We start from the raw sequence: 15,535 nt of genomic DNA, 5'->3' as shown, positions 1-15,535 counted from the left end.
AGAAAATGTGAGTAGTTATATAACTGGAAGGAAAAGGTAAAAGGATGCATAGGTGGAGAATTTCTCAAAGGGTTAGATTGGAGAGGTGAGCAGAGATAAATCATGACTCTATGTGTTCCAGGAGTCAATTGGCAGGAGAATCCCCACTGAAATCCGCTATCATTCTAGTCTATTGTGTTTGTAACTCTACCAGGGGTTGCCAAAGTTTTTCTGTAAAGGACCAGATAACAAATATTTGGTTTGCATGCCATTTGTTCTCTGTCACAACTATTCAACTCTCCTGTCATAGCCTGAAAGCAGCCATAGACAATACATAAACCAATGAGCATGGCTGTATTCCAATAAAACTTTATTTACAAAACAGACAGCAGCCTGGAATTGGCCCACAGGCCACAGTTGGCCTCACCCCTCCAAAAAAATAGAAAATCATATTTGGAAATAATAAAGACAAACTAAACTCACATCATATCTGCAATCACAGGGCAGGTTTTATCTGTCTGCAGAAGCTCATTTTCATAGGTTAATAATTCCTCTTTGAGGAAGATGGCATTAAATGGAAAATTATTAATAGTAAATATATATATGCATGTGTATAAAGGTGATTAATATCACAGATAATACATCAATTCTATTGCTTTCATCGCAAAATAGAAACCTCAAAATTTTCAAAACATGTAAAAATAAAAACTTTATATTTGTAAACAATTTTAAAGAATGCATTATATCTTCTAATAATGCCCCAGAAAACTTAAAAACAAGGATATATGTTTTAGCCAAATTATTCCTAGAAACCAGGGAAGTGCCTGGCCTGGCACAGAGAAATTGTGTTTAAATGCATTTAACTTAAAGCGGATATTACCTTCTCTCTTAACAATTAAAAAATTTGGTCCCACAGAGATTAAATGGTTTACCAATGTCACAGTAACAGTGTCAGAGGCAGAACTAAAATCCAGATTATCTGACTTCTAGATTTTTAATTTCAATTATACTCTAGAGTCACAGATATAAAAAAGAGTATAGGACTAAACATATAGTATAATTGATATTACACAAATACACCAAAATTATGAAAATTTTTTTTATAGAGTGGACTTAAGATTTTTTTTCGCAAATCTCTGCTTCATCAAAGAAATGGCTCCCTATTCTCACTCCAAAAATGCTGTGTTCATACAAGAGACCTTGCCTGTTGGCCTAGGATGTTTAGTGCATAGATGGGCCTCTGGCCCAAACTAGGCCATAGAAGGGCTTCCCTGGATATTTTAGAATCTATCACTGAGAAAGAGACTGTAAAATATAAACTCAGGTGGCTGTCAGAGCTGTCAGTCTGTCACTGAGAAAAAGACTATAAAATATAAGCTTAGGAACTGTTAGCAGACATGTTTTATCATGTGAACTGGACGGCAATGATATCCAGCTTCCAACAAAAAAGAATCATGAAGCTTGGATAAAAGCTGGAGTTCTGAGCTAATTCAAGTCTTGGTTCAGCTGTTCTAGATATCTAACTATAACCTTATCCCTGGGTTCCACGGAAAATCCCATGATCCTTAAAATATATTATTATTTCTGTTTTGGTTTAAGTTACTTTGGTTTTTGTTTCTATTTTTTGTGGGGGTTTTGCCAATTTAAAAGTAATAATTAATATATAGAAACATTCAGAAGGCATATAATCAATGCTTATGTGTGTTGATTTGAATCAGGAAAAAGTCTACACTAATAAAGTTAAAAGGAGAATTAAGGCAGCTATGCAGAAGAAAATATATAAAAATTACTCTCTTCTGAAATCTTTAGATGCAATACAAAATTTCCCAAATGGAAAATCTGTCTGAATAAATATGTTAGCTTGATGCCAAAGGAACCATAGACATTGTTAACATCCATGTAACGATGAGTTAACTAGATTCAGAGAAAATTCTCAACTGCAGTCTTAAAGACAAAATGCTGCGATGGAGGCTGATGACAAAATGAACTTTTCACCATTGCCAAGATAGAGCAATTGAGTGGTGTGTGAAGCCAACTCTCAAATGAGTCCGTTGACCTATCTAGAGACCTTTCCTCTGTATTAGTTCAGAGGTGGTCAAGGATCAGTGAAATGTGATCGCCCTTCAATAGCTGATTTATAAATGAAAAATATTCCAGGTGACAGGTATGGATTGGCATACCCAGTTATAGTTGGTCCTAAAGCATGCAAATAGAGAGACTTCCTCCCCCTCAGAATCCCATTAGGATAGGGGATTTGTAAGAAAATTTCAGCCATTCTCTTTGCAATAAAGGAGACCAATAATAATGTAAGCATCACCATCTGTTTCTCATATAACATGCCTCCTCTTTTAAATATATAATGCAATCATCTAGGTCAGTGGATCTTAAAGTTTGGTCCTGGACCAACAGTATCAACATAATAATTTCCCAATACCTGGGAAATTGTTAAAAATGCAAATTATTTAGGCCCCACTCAAGGCCTGCTAAATCAGAATCTCCAGGTGTGGGGTCAGCAATCCAAAGTTTGAGAACCACTGCCCCAGGACAAGCAAGGCTTATTAATATTTTGGGGGGAGTAAGGGAGTAAGAGGTCAAGAATGCACAGTGAGAATGCTTACATACACTTGTTTGGGCAATAAGATCGCCAGGTTCATGCAAACAAATGTTTGACTATGCCTGTTTTTTTTCATAATATGCAAGGTAAATATATTATGCTTGGATATATCTGACTTATGTAATAATAAACATTTGGGCATGACACTAGTTAATACAACATCACTCTATTATGTAAAGACTATACACAATCCATTCTTGGATTATACTTTCTCATTTTCTTAGACAATTGCAGGGAATGATTGGGTCACCCAGGTATTTTGCTAGATAATTGAAAGTTTGGATACTGTAACAACAAATTGTTTTCATTTTTTAAAATATTTTAACTTATGCTTTAATAAGCATGGTGAGGAATGGCTGTGCACTTGGGTGTGATTACACTAATTCAGTATTTAGCACTGAATTATATTTTGGAAGATTCAATAAAATAATTATGTTATAATAACATATATTAACGTGCTATCTTTTTATGTCTCTGAATAGCTCAGTCAGTTTTTGTTACAGTAAATTGTCAATTTTCGTTAAGTGTCATTGGATTACTGTTTCAACAAAATTTACTTGAATTGGGGGGAAAATGTTATTGAATATTTCTTCAATTAATTGAGCTCTGAAGACCTACCCTAAAACCCTATTTTTACATTAGATGTTCTTGTTGTGGCAATTACATCTTGCTATTTTATAATATAGTGTTCCTCAAACATACATTTGAAAAGATTATTTAAATAAAACTGTATTAAATGGTTTTTATGAACATTACAGAATATTGTTATTTTTATTTATCACTAATTAAATTTTTAAAAATATTTTCTGTCTCTACCTTTCATTCTGTTTTTCAGATAAATGATTTTTTTTTTAACAAATTCTTACTGGAATAGTTCAGGCTGTTTAAATAATTTTGATACTCCAAGTAAATTTCTCTTATAATATTAATTGCACACTTTTATTTAGCTCTTCCTAGGTTCTAAATATATGTATTAGTTTTTAAAAATATAGGCCGGGCGCGGTGGCTCACGCCTGTAATCCTAGCACTCTGGGAGGCTGAGGCGGGTAGATCGCTCGAGGTCAGGAGTTCGAGACCTGCCTGAGCAAGAGCGAGACCCCGTCTCTACTAAAAAGAGAAAGAAATTATCTGGCCAACTAAGAATATATATACAGAAAAAATTAGCCTGGCATGGTGGTGCACGCCTGTAGTCCCAGCTACTTGGGAGGCTGAGGCAGGAGGATCGCTTGAGCCCAGGAGTTTGAGGTTGCTGTGAGCTAGGCTGACGCCATGGCACTCACTCTAGCCTGGGCAATAGAGCGAGACTCGGTCTCAAAAAAGAAAAGAAAAGAAAAGAAAAATATAAAAGCCATTTTGTAGTTATGTAAATCTCTCTACAGCATGATCAAGACTTTATAAAACTTTATGACACATAGGGTCATTTTGATTAGTTAGGCATTACAGAAAAAAAAGACTTTTCTAATTATAAACAAAGCGTTTTTTCTTTGTGGTTTATTGTTTTAGTCATTTCTCAAAATACACAAAAAACGTCTTGATTTTTTTCACACAAAAAAAATTTGGAACAAACTTCAGGTGTTTCACAGCAAGGAATATTCTCGCTATTTCTAAATGAATGTTGTCACTATAGTTACCTTGTTTCTCTTAGTAAAAGACATGAAATTTGGTCACCTATTTTTACATTTACTATATTAGGAAATATCTGCTCCTCAGCCTTCTGTACCACTGAAATTTGCTGAATTGTGTATTCCAGTTTGTGTGTTATAGTGTCAAGAAAACGAGGAATCACTGTTATAAATTTCTATAAATAGTATGAAAAATCTATGGCATTAATAAACTTGTAGCTGTTAAATTTTAAAGTCATTGGAATATAAACTTTGAATTGTCTCATATATATATAACTTGCATAAATGTTAGACTGGATTTTGCTTTTCCGCTTTTACAAATGCAATGTTTGCAGTTAATCTCTTTGCCAATAGGTGGTGCTAGAAAGTTTACTATTTATTTCAGTAGTTGAACTTATTTTAAAAAATGTGCTAAAATGCTTTTTAAAAAAGAAAAAAGTGTTATAAAACAATATATACATAAATAACTCTCATTTGTTTTTTTTTTGGTTTTTTTTTTTTTACAGCTCTATCTAGGACAGTTCGACTGGTTGATGGTGGAGGCCCTCATGAGGGTAGAGTAGAGATATTCCATGACGGCCAGTGGGGTACAATTTGTGATGACCGCTGGGAAGTGCGTGTTGGACAGGTCATCTGCAGAAGTTTGGGATACCAAGGCGTTCAAAGTGTGCACAAAGGAGCTTATTTTGGACAAGGTAATTTAGAGAAAATTTTATTTTTTAAAAAATGAAACATGGGCATTCTCTAACAACGTAGCACCAAGTACAGAAAGGAACATATAGGATAAGAGGAAAGAATTCTGTGTAGGATTTTTTAAATGGCCTTACCTAGGAAATGCAAATTTTAAAACGGCAATATTATAAACAAATGGCATGCTCTAAGACGACCTGTACTGTTTCAATTTCATGTAGATTCAGTTGGTTAGTTGGAGAATATTGACAGAGAGGAAAATAGAGTCATTGGTAAGGCAGATCAAGAACAACAGGGACAAGTGAATTATTGACAAGGCATGACACAACCTGGGTAGCTCAGTTTGCACAACTGGGTCCGGTGGGCACCTGAGCACTGAATGCCACGTGCTCGCTTGTGCTCGCCCTTCTGTGGAACTGGAGGGGAGAGTGCCATCCTCCTCTTCTACCTCCCTGTGAGGTCCTGCAGGAACGAGATACAGTACTCATCTCTGATGGAGTACCTGTATTCTCAACGGACAGTGAAAAGCCATCAAAGAGAAAGGGGCAATTGCAATTGCTTCTGGCTTACCCTCCTTTAAGGAACATGGCAAGAAATAAGGAAAGAGAAAGGTTACTTTCCCCTCCATTTGAATTTGCTAAAACATTGAATAGTTCTTTGGCTGCATATACATTTGTGTATTTTCACCCAGATGACTCAGTAACCTCTTCTATGAATGTATTAAAAGGGCTAGGAAGAGAATTTGCAGGGCACACACTACTTGAACATATACCTATGAAATTTTGACTGTCTCGTTGTTTTTCTAAACTGACATCTTATAATAAGTTTTATATGTAATTAAATATATACAAATTAAACATATACCAATGCTTCAACTCTGAATGACAAAGAGATGACAGTTATATGTGTACATATATATATATATATATATACACACATAGGTGCACAGACTCTCTCTAGGATTTTAGTCAATATTTACTACTTGTTTATCCTATTATTCAAATCTGATAAGTAATTGGTTCCTCTGAAGTTAATGTTGACCAAAAAAAAAAAAAAAAAAAGATTTGACCTTCTTGATTTCATAGGTTTTATTATTCTAGATACATATGGGCAAGCTGGCAAAAATGGAGAGGAAGCTATTATGCATATAAAATTATAGAGATAAAATAGCAGCCTTTCCAGATAATCTTATCTATAGTGATAAAATAGTGGAGTGTGTCAAATCATCACATCAGAAGACTGGAACAAGATAAGATGGATTTCTCAAATACCTAAAAGATATTGTTAGTGATATTATGCTATGGTCTATTGAGTAATAACTATATGCCAGGCATTGTGCTAAACAAACCTGAATAGGGTGACAGTAAGGTCACAATTATTTCCTTTATTCCTTTACCTAAACAAATTCCCATATTAGATTTAAGAGATGGGTTAAAACAGGGGCCCCAGGTTCTAAGGTCTTCAGAGGCCAGAAAGACACTTGAATTTCATAGAGTAGACAGAGAGACTAGAGACTGGTGATACGCCAGAGTTTCTGCACCCAGGTTCAGCCCCTGGCCACCAGTTTTGAACTTGTACCTTAAAAGGAAATAAATAGCTCCAAATAGATATTTGGAGTTTCCAAATTTCCCATCTCTACCACATCTTCAGAACTTTCTTTCCAGGTTGAAAAGTGTGGAACTGAAATCATTCTGGTACCTCAAAATTGATATCCCAAAGTAAAATTTTTTAAAGTCAAAAGCTAGATTTTTTTTTCTTATTTATTTATTATTTTTAGAGAAGAGGAAAAAGACCAAAAAAAAAAAAAATCCCCAACTCTTGGTCACTAGAGAATGCAATGATGTGGTTAATCGTTGAGCAAGATTGAGCTGCCAATTTGAGTGTCCACAATATTTTATGGGGAGAGAATCCATTTCTGTGATAATGAAGGTCCACAGAATGAAAGGCTATGTATTTTAAATATATAATTGTATAAAACAGTTCAAGTAACTATTGACGTCTATGAAGAGGACAGTTGTAGGTCTAATAGGGGACATAACAATTCTTCTCCATGCTGTCTTACTCATCTGGTAAATACCTGAAAATTCTTCAGTTTTAGAAATAACAGCTTGTGGATGCTTTGGGTTCTCAGGATGTGCATTTGTTGACAAAATGAAATACAGAGTTTTCCAGTGATTTGGGTAATTTAATCAACGTGGGCTAGCTCAGTTCAAAAAAATATATATATCTTCAAATGCCTTTAATCAGGATGAATTCTTTGGTTGCTTACATTATCCAGAGAGTTGACAACTCTGTGTTTAGCTTGTTTCCTTAAGAAACTAGCCCAATAGTACAGTTTAATAACCTCATGTCTTGAGGTAAACCTTTTGCATCTACTACAAAGAAAAAACCAAATTCAGGGCAACAACTGTAGCGCATGTACTTTAATTCAGAGAAAACTAATAAGCTTTGGCAAAATACAGCCTGTGGTATGGATGTGAACAGGACATTGCCCCTAGCTTTATTTCTTCTCTGAACATGAAGCTTTGCCATGGACTTCAAAGATATTTTTCCACTGGAGTTCCAAACACGGGTGAGAAACACACAGTTGGAGACTATTGTCTTAAGACTGCATTAACTTCAAGGCCTAGTCTCACAAGTGAAATATTCTTTTCCTGAAAGTTTTTCCTCATTCCTGCTTATATCACTAGAAATCTGTGGTCTAAGGAACTGATAAGAAAGGAAGGATACTGGCAAAAGAATTTTCTATTAAAATAAGGAATAAAACAGTAAAGTTTAGTCTCAGGTGAAATTATTTACTAGCTACGCAGAGAGAAATCTCTTGGGTTTTCTTAACATAATTGACTACATGTCTAATGTGAGTGTTTACTTTTAATGAGGCTGTGTGTTTATGGTAGCTGATGATTCTGCACATTGTCCCACAGTTTTATTATAATAAAACAAGAAAGTATGTCAGGATTTTGGTTTTCCTTTCACATAGCACCTAGTGAAGCAAACTGGAAAGATTAGGAGTTTTATAACTAAGAAGATATGAGTTGAAACCTTAGCTCTGGTACTTAACGTCTCAGAGTTTCAATTTCCTTTGTAAGAAAATGAAAATAATACCACCAACCTGGCAGATTTGTTTTGAATCTTAAGTGAACTAGCACAATGAAAGTGCCCACTACAAAACATGACTCACAGTGTTACTCAACAGTGACAGAGATCACTGCTAGCAGTAATACAAACTATATCATGACAAGTTTATATACCATTCTCTTTGAAAGAGTCAGATCAGTCTCGTATTATATAGTGATAATAGTGATGTTCCAAGGCTCAGAAAGTTAAATGTGACTTCCCGTTGTACAAAGGTATTCGGGGAGAAGACGACTGCAGAGAATTTCTCATAATCTCCCCACTCTACTCAATATTGACCAAGCTCTTTGTTCAGCTCTCTGCCTAGAGTTCAGTACCAAACTGAAGAATGATTGTAAGAATTTTAAAATAATAAAGCAAGATGAGCTGGGAGGAAAAATAAAACCAGAACTAAAGTGATTTGTTTGAAAGAAGAAAAATGTGAAAAATAAAGTTTATGATCTGCTTCGCTGGATGTTGTATTTTAAGAGACAGGCTTACACTGTGAACTGATTGGGGATTAGACATGGCGAACAACCTTTTTATGCAAAGCTGTTTAAACTCTTTTGCATTTTTTTCACTCCTCCACCTTAAATTTACAGTTTCACTCAGAAGGAAAAGAGAAAGCAATTTTGAATGCAGAATAGAGACAGGAAAGGAAACTTAGAAATGCGAGCGGATGTCTAGGGGAGTGAAAAAGAGACATGCATTAGAGTTTTAATTATTTGTTATTCTCTCAGGAGGGTAAGAAGAATCAGACTGGTATTGTACATCATTACCAAAATTGAAACAAAAAAGAAAAAAATTAAATGTATCCCCTGTATGGTTCCCCCATTATAGAAAGAATATACTTTTCTAGACACAACACCTCCCTCCTACCCCTGCTATTTCTTTTCTGATTTTAAAATAGCAAACCTGGCTTACCAGATAGAATCCTTGTTAGTTTTAAGAACAATTAGCTTTGCAGCTGCAAGCAAAATGATTTATGGCAATAAAGCTTAAAGCATGCTCCTTTAAATAGGTTCTTTCATTTGGATGCACCTTGTGCATAAAGTGGAATGTTCTTTCTTTTTCCTGAATAGACAAAACAAGTTAAATTAAGGAGGCACTGAGAGGTATCTGGTGCTTGTCATTGCTCGGGGTAGGGAAGGGAGAGTGAGTCACTTTTCTCTCCCTGTCCAGAATTTTCAACCTCTTGTCCCAGTGGTCTCCCTGTAGCAAACTTGAATGAACTTTATCAGAAAATGGTGGTACCTAAGGAAATTTGTTCCAGGTATATCTGAGCCTATATGGATGCTGATGCAGGACATCAGAGCTGGATCTCGGAGCAGCTATTTCATCTTCTCCCAAGTTCATAGTGCTGAAGCTCCTAACCTGAAAACAGAAACAAAAGAAAATTCTAAACAAAAATGTCGTGGAGGTTTTTAAATCTTAGCTTATTTAATCAGCTTAATTCTTAGCTGCCTATTCTTTGCTTCTGTATTACCACTTTGACATTCAATGGGTATTATTTTCTAAGTGGAATTCTCAAAAAAATGCAAGGACAAACAGAAGGCAGTCAAAAAATATAACTCTGCACCTCCGAACTATCCTTTAGTTAATGGAAGTAAAAATAATCTCAAAGATAAATAAAATATATCAATGGGTCAGAACTCAAATTCTTGTATACTGCTCTCTGCAGTATATAGTTGAAAGTTTTTAAATGTAAATTTTTGAATAATGAATATTATGGAAAATAATGTAGAGCCCATAGAATTTATAACATATCTGTTTTGTTACTTATAATAACAAAGACAATACTGAGTATGGGAAAGCATTATTTGTCAAGTGCATACTATATGATCTCATGTAGTAGTCACAATGTCTGGGAGAAATAGGTATTATAACCCCAATTTTTCATAAAGAACGTAAATATGGGTAGCAGAAGTCACCAAACTTGCTCAAATTTTCAAATTTTCATAGCCCTTGTGGTGCTGATGGAGGATAGTGGAGGAATATCAAGATTCATGACTTAACCTGACCTCATATCACACTCTTTCCACTAGACAGAACATCCTTCTAAGTTCTTTATCCTTAAGAATTTCATTTCTCAAAAGATTGCTTCTCCTAAATCTTAGAATGTTAAAGGTAGATGAAATCTTGGAACTATTTTAGCCCCATCCTTTTATTCTGCATAGGATAAAATTGCAAGAAACTAAGTGGTTTCTCCAGAATCACAAAACCGGAATCCAAGCTATAGTTGACGTTGACCTATTCTCTATTCTGATTCCCATGGCAGTTTCAACTTTAATCCAGAAACTCAATGTTTTTCTCAAAGGAAACACTGTTCACAAAGCACTTCCCACATAAAAGTCTTAAAAGTGATACTGATTCATGTCACCCAGCCATGACTAAGTATAATTAAAATACATTCAGACACTTTTAACCATTAGTGACTTTTGCTTACCCTCTTATCTATTCAACAGCTAATCTCAAATCTTACCACTGTTTATCTGAGTAATATATGAAAACTGATTACTTTTTTTCCCCATAAATGTGTTGGTAATATTGAAGATACTCAAATCTCCCAAAGAAATATCAATATCTGTCTTTTCTATAAAGAGGTTAAGAGACAAATAGTATCCTCTGTGAGGTATACTCTCAAGCATCATAAACCGAGATCATGAAACCCAGAAGCCATGGACAACACTCCTATTGTTGTCTGCTCTTAGAAACACAAAATCAATCAATTTTTCCTCCCTATATCCCTTAAATTGTAAAGGAAATCATAGATGCATGGATGCATAGGAAAATAGGTAGATAAGAGAGAGAGAGAAGAGAGAGAGGATGAGAGACTAAAAGCCTATCTAAGATAAACACATCAATTTTGCATAGCTTTCTACTATGTAGAAAGAATAGTTCAGAGGCAAAAAAAAAAAAATGACAGCAGCAACAACAAAAATCGTTGAGTAACAGTTATTATCTAAAGAAATAAAACCAAATTTGTTTTTTATCTTTTAGGTTTACACGAGGATAAAATTTTATGAATTTTATGCTATCTTTGCATTAATTTTTTAATGCAGAAAACAATTTGGAATGAGATAGGAAAGATGTATTATATAAATGTTTCCCTGAGGCCCAATTGTCCTGAATGTATTAATGTAGAAGTAAAACAACAAATCTTTGGAAAATATTTCTGTAACTCTATTTGGGCATCTATGTAGCCAATGAATATCACTAAGTTTTAAGTGTCATCATGTTCTGTTGGTTGGCTCTATTCTCTGTCATTTTGGGAAAGTCATACACCCTTTCTGAGTCCCAGTTAATTTATCCATAAAATGTAGATAACGGCTATAATTTTTCAAGGTTATTATAATAAGTAAATGTAAAGTTAGACGTGAAAACTTAGCAATAGTGTCTTATACCCAAGAACCCAAAATACGTTCACTGTGTCTGAATCTTTTCCACATAGCAAAAGACAGAATTAACCGAATGGTACCATAAATTTATCACATTCATGTGTCCTCAGTGAAAAAGAACTGGAATAAGAATTCAAGGTTCTAGATACAAGGATCGGCTGTGTCACTAATTGTATATGTGACCTCAGTTACTTCGTCTACCTAGAACATAAGCCCTCACTAAGAGGTCAGTCCAAGAGAGAAGGATTTTGGTTTTGTTCACTCATTGGACATCCAAGGCAGGTTTGTTGAATGACTGAATCTAACCATGCAAGGGATTGCAGTAAGTCATTGATTTAAGGTACTGGCTCAGGGCAGACACAGGGTGGGAATGCTCTGTAACCTACGATAGATCCTTATTCTCTTGGATTTTCAGTTTCCTCAATAGTAAATGGCACAATAATGGCACTTAATATTTTAAGGTTGTTTGAGGATTCAGTGGGATAACACATCAAAAATGCTTTGAATGTTTCCTGCCACATAGTAAATTCTTAAATGAGTGAGTTTAAATTTTTATTATTATTACCACAGCCTTGGTCTTCTAACATGCATGAATTCCTTTCCTGCAGTTTTTAAAAATGTGTGCTCACTTGTCCACACATTAATCAACTAAATAATTTCTTTTTTGTGCTTACCCTGTTGGAATGGCCTTCCTGCTGCTGTAGCCATTGGAAGGATTCTCACTCTTAATTCTCTTTTCCTGGGTGGTAAAAATTCTGCACTGCGGAAATCTAAATCTACTAACTAGATCTATAAAATATACAGCAAAAGTATCACAGTCCCCTGGGTCCGGAAACCATGAAGTCACTCCATTCTTGTGTTCCCAAAATTATGACAGAGCCATGGCTTTCACCAAAAATTAACTTCTGTTTATTTATATGTTAATAATTCATAAATGTCAATAAATATAAGAAATGCAACTTATAAATTTCCCACTGCTTTGGTCCCCTTCTATGTTAACATGGGAATAGTTTTATTATTTGTGCAATTGTTTTTATTTGTCTGTATTTTTAAGTAGCCTTTGGGAGCTTTCAAAAAGTTTTCATAGACTTTAAAACTTAAAAGGAAATATAAATACACAAACACACCTACACATACAGACATGCTCACACATATAAGCAATCACAAACACAAAAGGGAATGTGCCATACTTAGGAAGAATAATTTGGGAACCAAAAATTGTCTCTCGAAAGGTTTTCTGATTTTGAGATCATATTCCCTTATTCTTTCCTTTTTGTCTGCCTTAAAATTCCAAGTTGAAAAGTGTCAATTCTTTATAAACATTTCAAAAAATACTTGACCTGTCCAGCTTACCATTACTACTCTTTTAATTGGTCAGCCCAGGAAAACCTTTGCTTTTTTGTAATGGAAGCATTTGTTTGAATTCAAATAATTTAATTATGAGTATAGTAAATAAAAAATATATTTTTCATGATTAATTTGATAATGCAAACTAAAATATAATTTGTTTCATGTTTGAATATTTCTGTTGATTGCACAAATTATTCAAAAATTAAATGAATGCACCAATTTATTTTACATGTAGAAATCAAAAAGTGTGTCTAATTCTAAGAGCAAATAAAAACATGAGTCTTCAAAAAAAATGTCTGTATAGACATCCATGAACTGTCCTGATTTACAGATTCTTTCTCTTCAATCCAACTTCCACATTTCTGTAGACATACTCTTCTAAATTATAGATCTGATGATGTTATTTATTTTGGTGACTCACAATAAAAAATTTAAGTATTTTTATAATATGGCCCCAGATTTCTACCTAACCTTCCCAATGAGTCTTCCTCCTCTCATTAATATATTTTGAGTTTTACATGCCAGGAGACTGTTAACTGTTCTAATACATCAAGCATTTTCATGCTGTACCTACATAAGGAATGATTTTTTTTTATACATGTGAAAAGCCTCTATCAATTTTGTAAGGTTAGCTCAAGTGTTATCCAAACTGTAACTTACAAAATCACTAATATCTGCTAATTTATTTATATTTACACATACTGTTATATACTTATGTACATTATTAACCATGTACATATTGTTATATTTTATTCATTGAGCTCACAGAATATTATATTGTTATTTATAGGCCTCTGAAAAACAAGGCTTCATTTAATACTGTATCATGTAACTACACAGAGGTCTGTTTCTAAGTTGAAGTATTTTTTTTTTTTTTTAATTTTTAAGATGGAGTCTCCTTATGTTGCACAGGTTGGTCTCAAACTCCTTGGCTCAAGTGATCTCATGCCCAGCTACTGAAATTATTTCTAAATATGTTTTATATATCTCTTGTGACTGAAAGAGAACTAGTCAACATCTTATTGATCAAAATTTAAGAACTGTGTTATTATGCTTACAGTATTAAGATGTTTATTTACCATCCACCAATTTTACAAATGTGTTTGTTGAAATTTAACTACTAACTTATTGATTTCTTGATGGCACGAAATGTTCTTGAAAGCTCATCAGGGGGTTTGCAATTTTACATATTTAACAAAATCTGATGAAACAATTCATTTAGAAGTTTTTCAAAGATTCTGTTTCCAAAAGTCTTAAGGGTAAAAGAAACGAGAACTAGAGAATATTGGAAAGACATTTCCAAATATTTATTTTCAAAATTATCTTTTCATAGCATGGACTCCTGTCAAAAAACAGTTGTTTTCTTATTCATTGATAAAATAGTGTCCTTATCAAATAAGTGATGGTGAAATTTGTTTATTTATTTAGTTAAATATCTGCTAAGTTAGCCTAGTGCTGACAGCTATTGATTTTCCTTATAATGTATCTGAGTTGAGCTCAAAGAGAGTATTAGCTCAGTCACTTTCTTGTTGTTAGCTTGTGCAATTAGTAATATTCTTAATCCATAGTTTCCTTACCTGGATAGTTTGTGAGCCCTTTGCTGATTGGATTCGTGTCCGTTTAATTAAAAATAGATAATATATTTGGTAAAACAGGCTCATGTAAATTGAAATACAATGGAAGCTAAGGAAGGGAGGAAGATGCTGCTATTGGATCGTCCTTTCTCCCATATATCTTATGCTTCAATACACCCTAAGACCCTTTGAGATCCAGATACACTTAGATCATCAGATTATTATTAATACATATACCCATAATCATCAAGGCTAATTTCCTCCCTTATTTTTAGATTAATAATAAAATTAATTTAAGTCCTTTAAAAAAATCAGTCACTCTTTAATCTGCGCTTCCATAGAACTGTATACATGCCTTTGTTATACCTCTGATGGCTTTGTATTTTAGTAATATACATGTTGAGTATAACGTTTTCTGAGACAGGGAATTAATTTTTGAATTCTAACAGAGAGTATAGAACTTAGATCTAGATAATGATCAACACTGTCTTGTTTAATGAGTGAATGAATCAATGGCTTTATCCCACACAAACACTCAACTGTGCTTACCAATGCATTTGTATCTGATTATTGCAGGTACTGGCCCAATATGGCTGAATGAAGTATTTTGTTTTGGGAGAGAATCATCCATCGAACAATGTAAAATCAGACAGTGGGGTGTGAGAGCCTGTACACATGCTGAAGATGCTGGAGTCACTTGCACTTTATAATGCACCATATTTTCAGTCACTTTTATGAAATCATTGCTCAGAAAATTTATTTTTATTATTTTTTCCCATAAAATCAGTTTAATGAATATTTAAGAGATTAGGAATATTTTCTAAAGAATAAGAATTGTTTAAATTACTGAATAAATATATTGAATATCTTCTTACTATATATCTATATTTAAACCATTACAACTTCCACAGGTTTTTAAGTGTAATTTTCTCATATAATGATTTATATATTGAATGGAATATATTGAAATTTAGGAAGAAAGGGAGGGAGGGAAGAAGGAGGGAAGCAAAGAAAGAAAGGGAGCTCCAAGGAATAGAAAATTTGCTAATCATCTCTTGATTATGGGCCCCAAATTTTGAATTAGAAGGTAGGTTGGTTTGTGATATTCCATCTTATGCTCAAGAACTGAGTAACAAATTAATTGAAAGAAAAGGCCCTGGAGACTATAATAATACTAGATAATTATTTCTATGT

General features: G+C 33.9%; 1 protein-coding gene across 2 annotated transcripts in view; it reads left to right on the top strand.

Moving 5' to 3' along the window:
- Positions 1 to 15,166, top strand: part of MSR1 (macrophage scavenger receptor 1) — a 63,113-nt gene extending 47,947 nt beyond the window's left edge. For both annotated transcript variants that reach the window (XM_045535301.1, XM_045535300.1), the window contains 2 exons: positions 4,722 to 4,910; positions 14,918 to 15,166. In XM_045535301.1, the coding sequence (XP_045391257.1) occupies positions 4,722 to 4,910; positions 14,918 to 15,051 (323 nt within the window). In that variant the 3' untranslated portion in view covers positions 15,052 to 15,166. The remainder of the gene's footprint in view (positions 1 to 4,721; positions 4,911 to 14,917) is intronic.
- Positions 15,167 to 15,535: the final 369 nt, after the last annotated feature.

The sequence above is a fragment of the Lemur catta genome, chromosome 22 (assembly GCF_020740605.2).
Source record: "Lemur catta isolate mLemCat1 chromosome 22, mLemCat1.pri, whole genome shotgun sequence".
Lineage (NCBI taxonomy): Eukaryota > Metazoa > Chordata > Mammalia > Primates > Lemuridae > Lemur > Lemur catta.
This window is presented reverse-complemented; position numbering and strand designations above follow the sequence as displayed.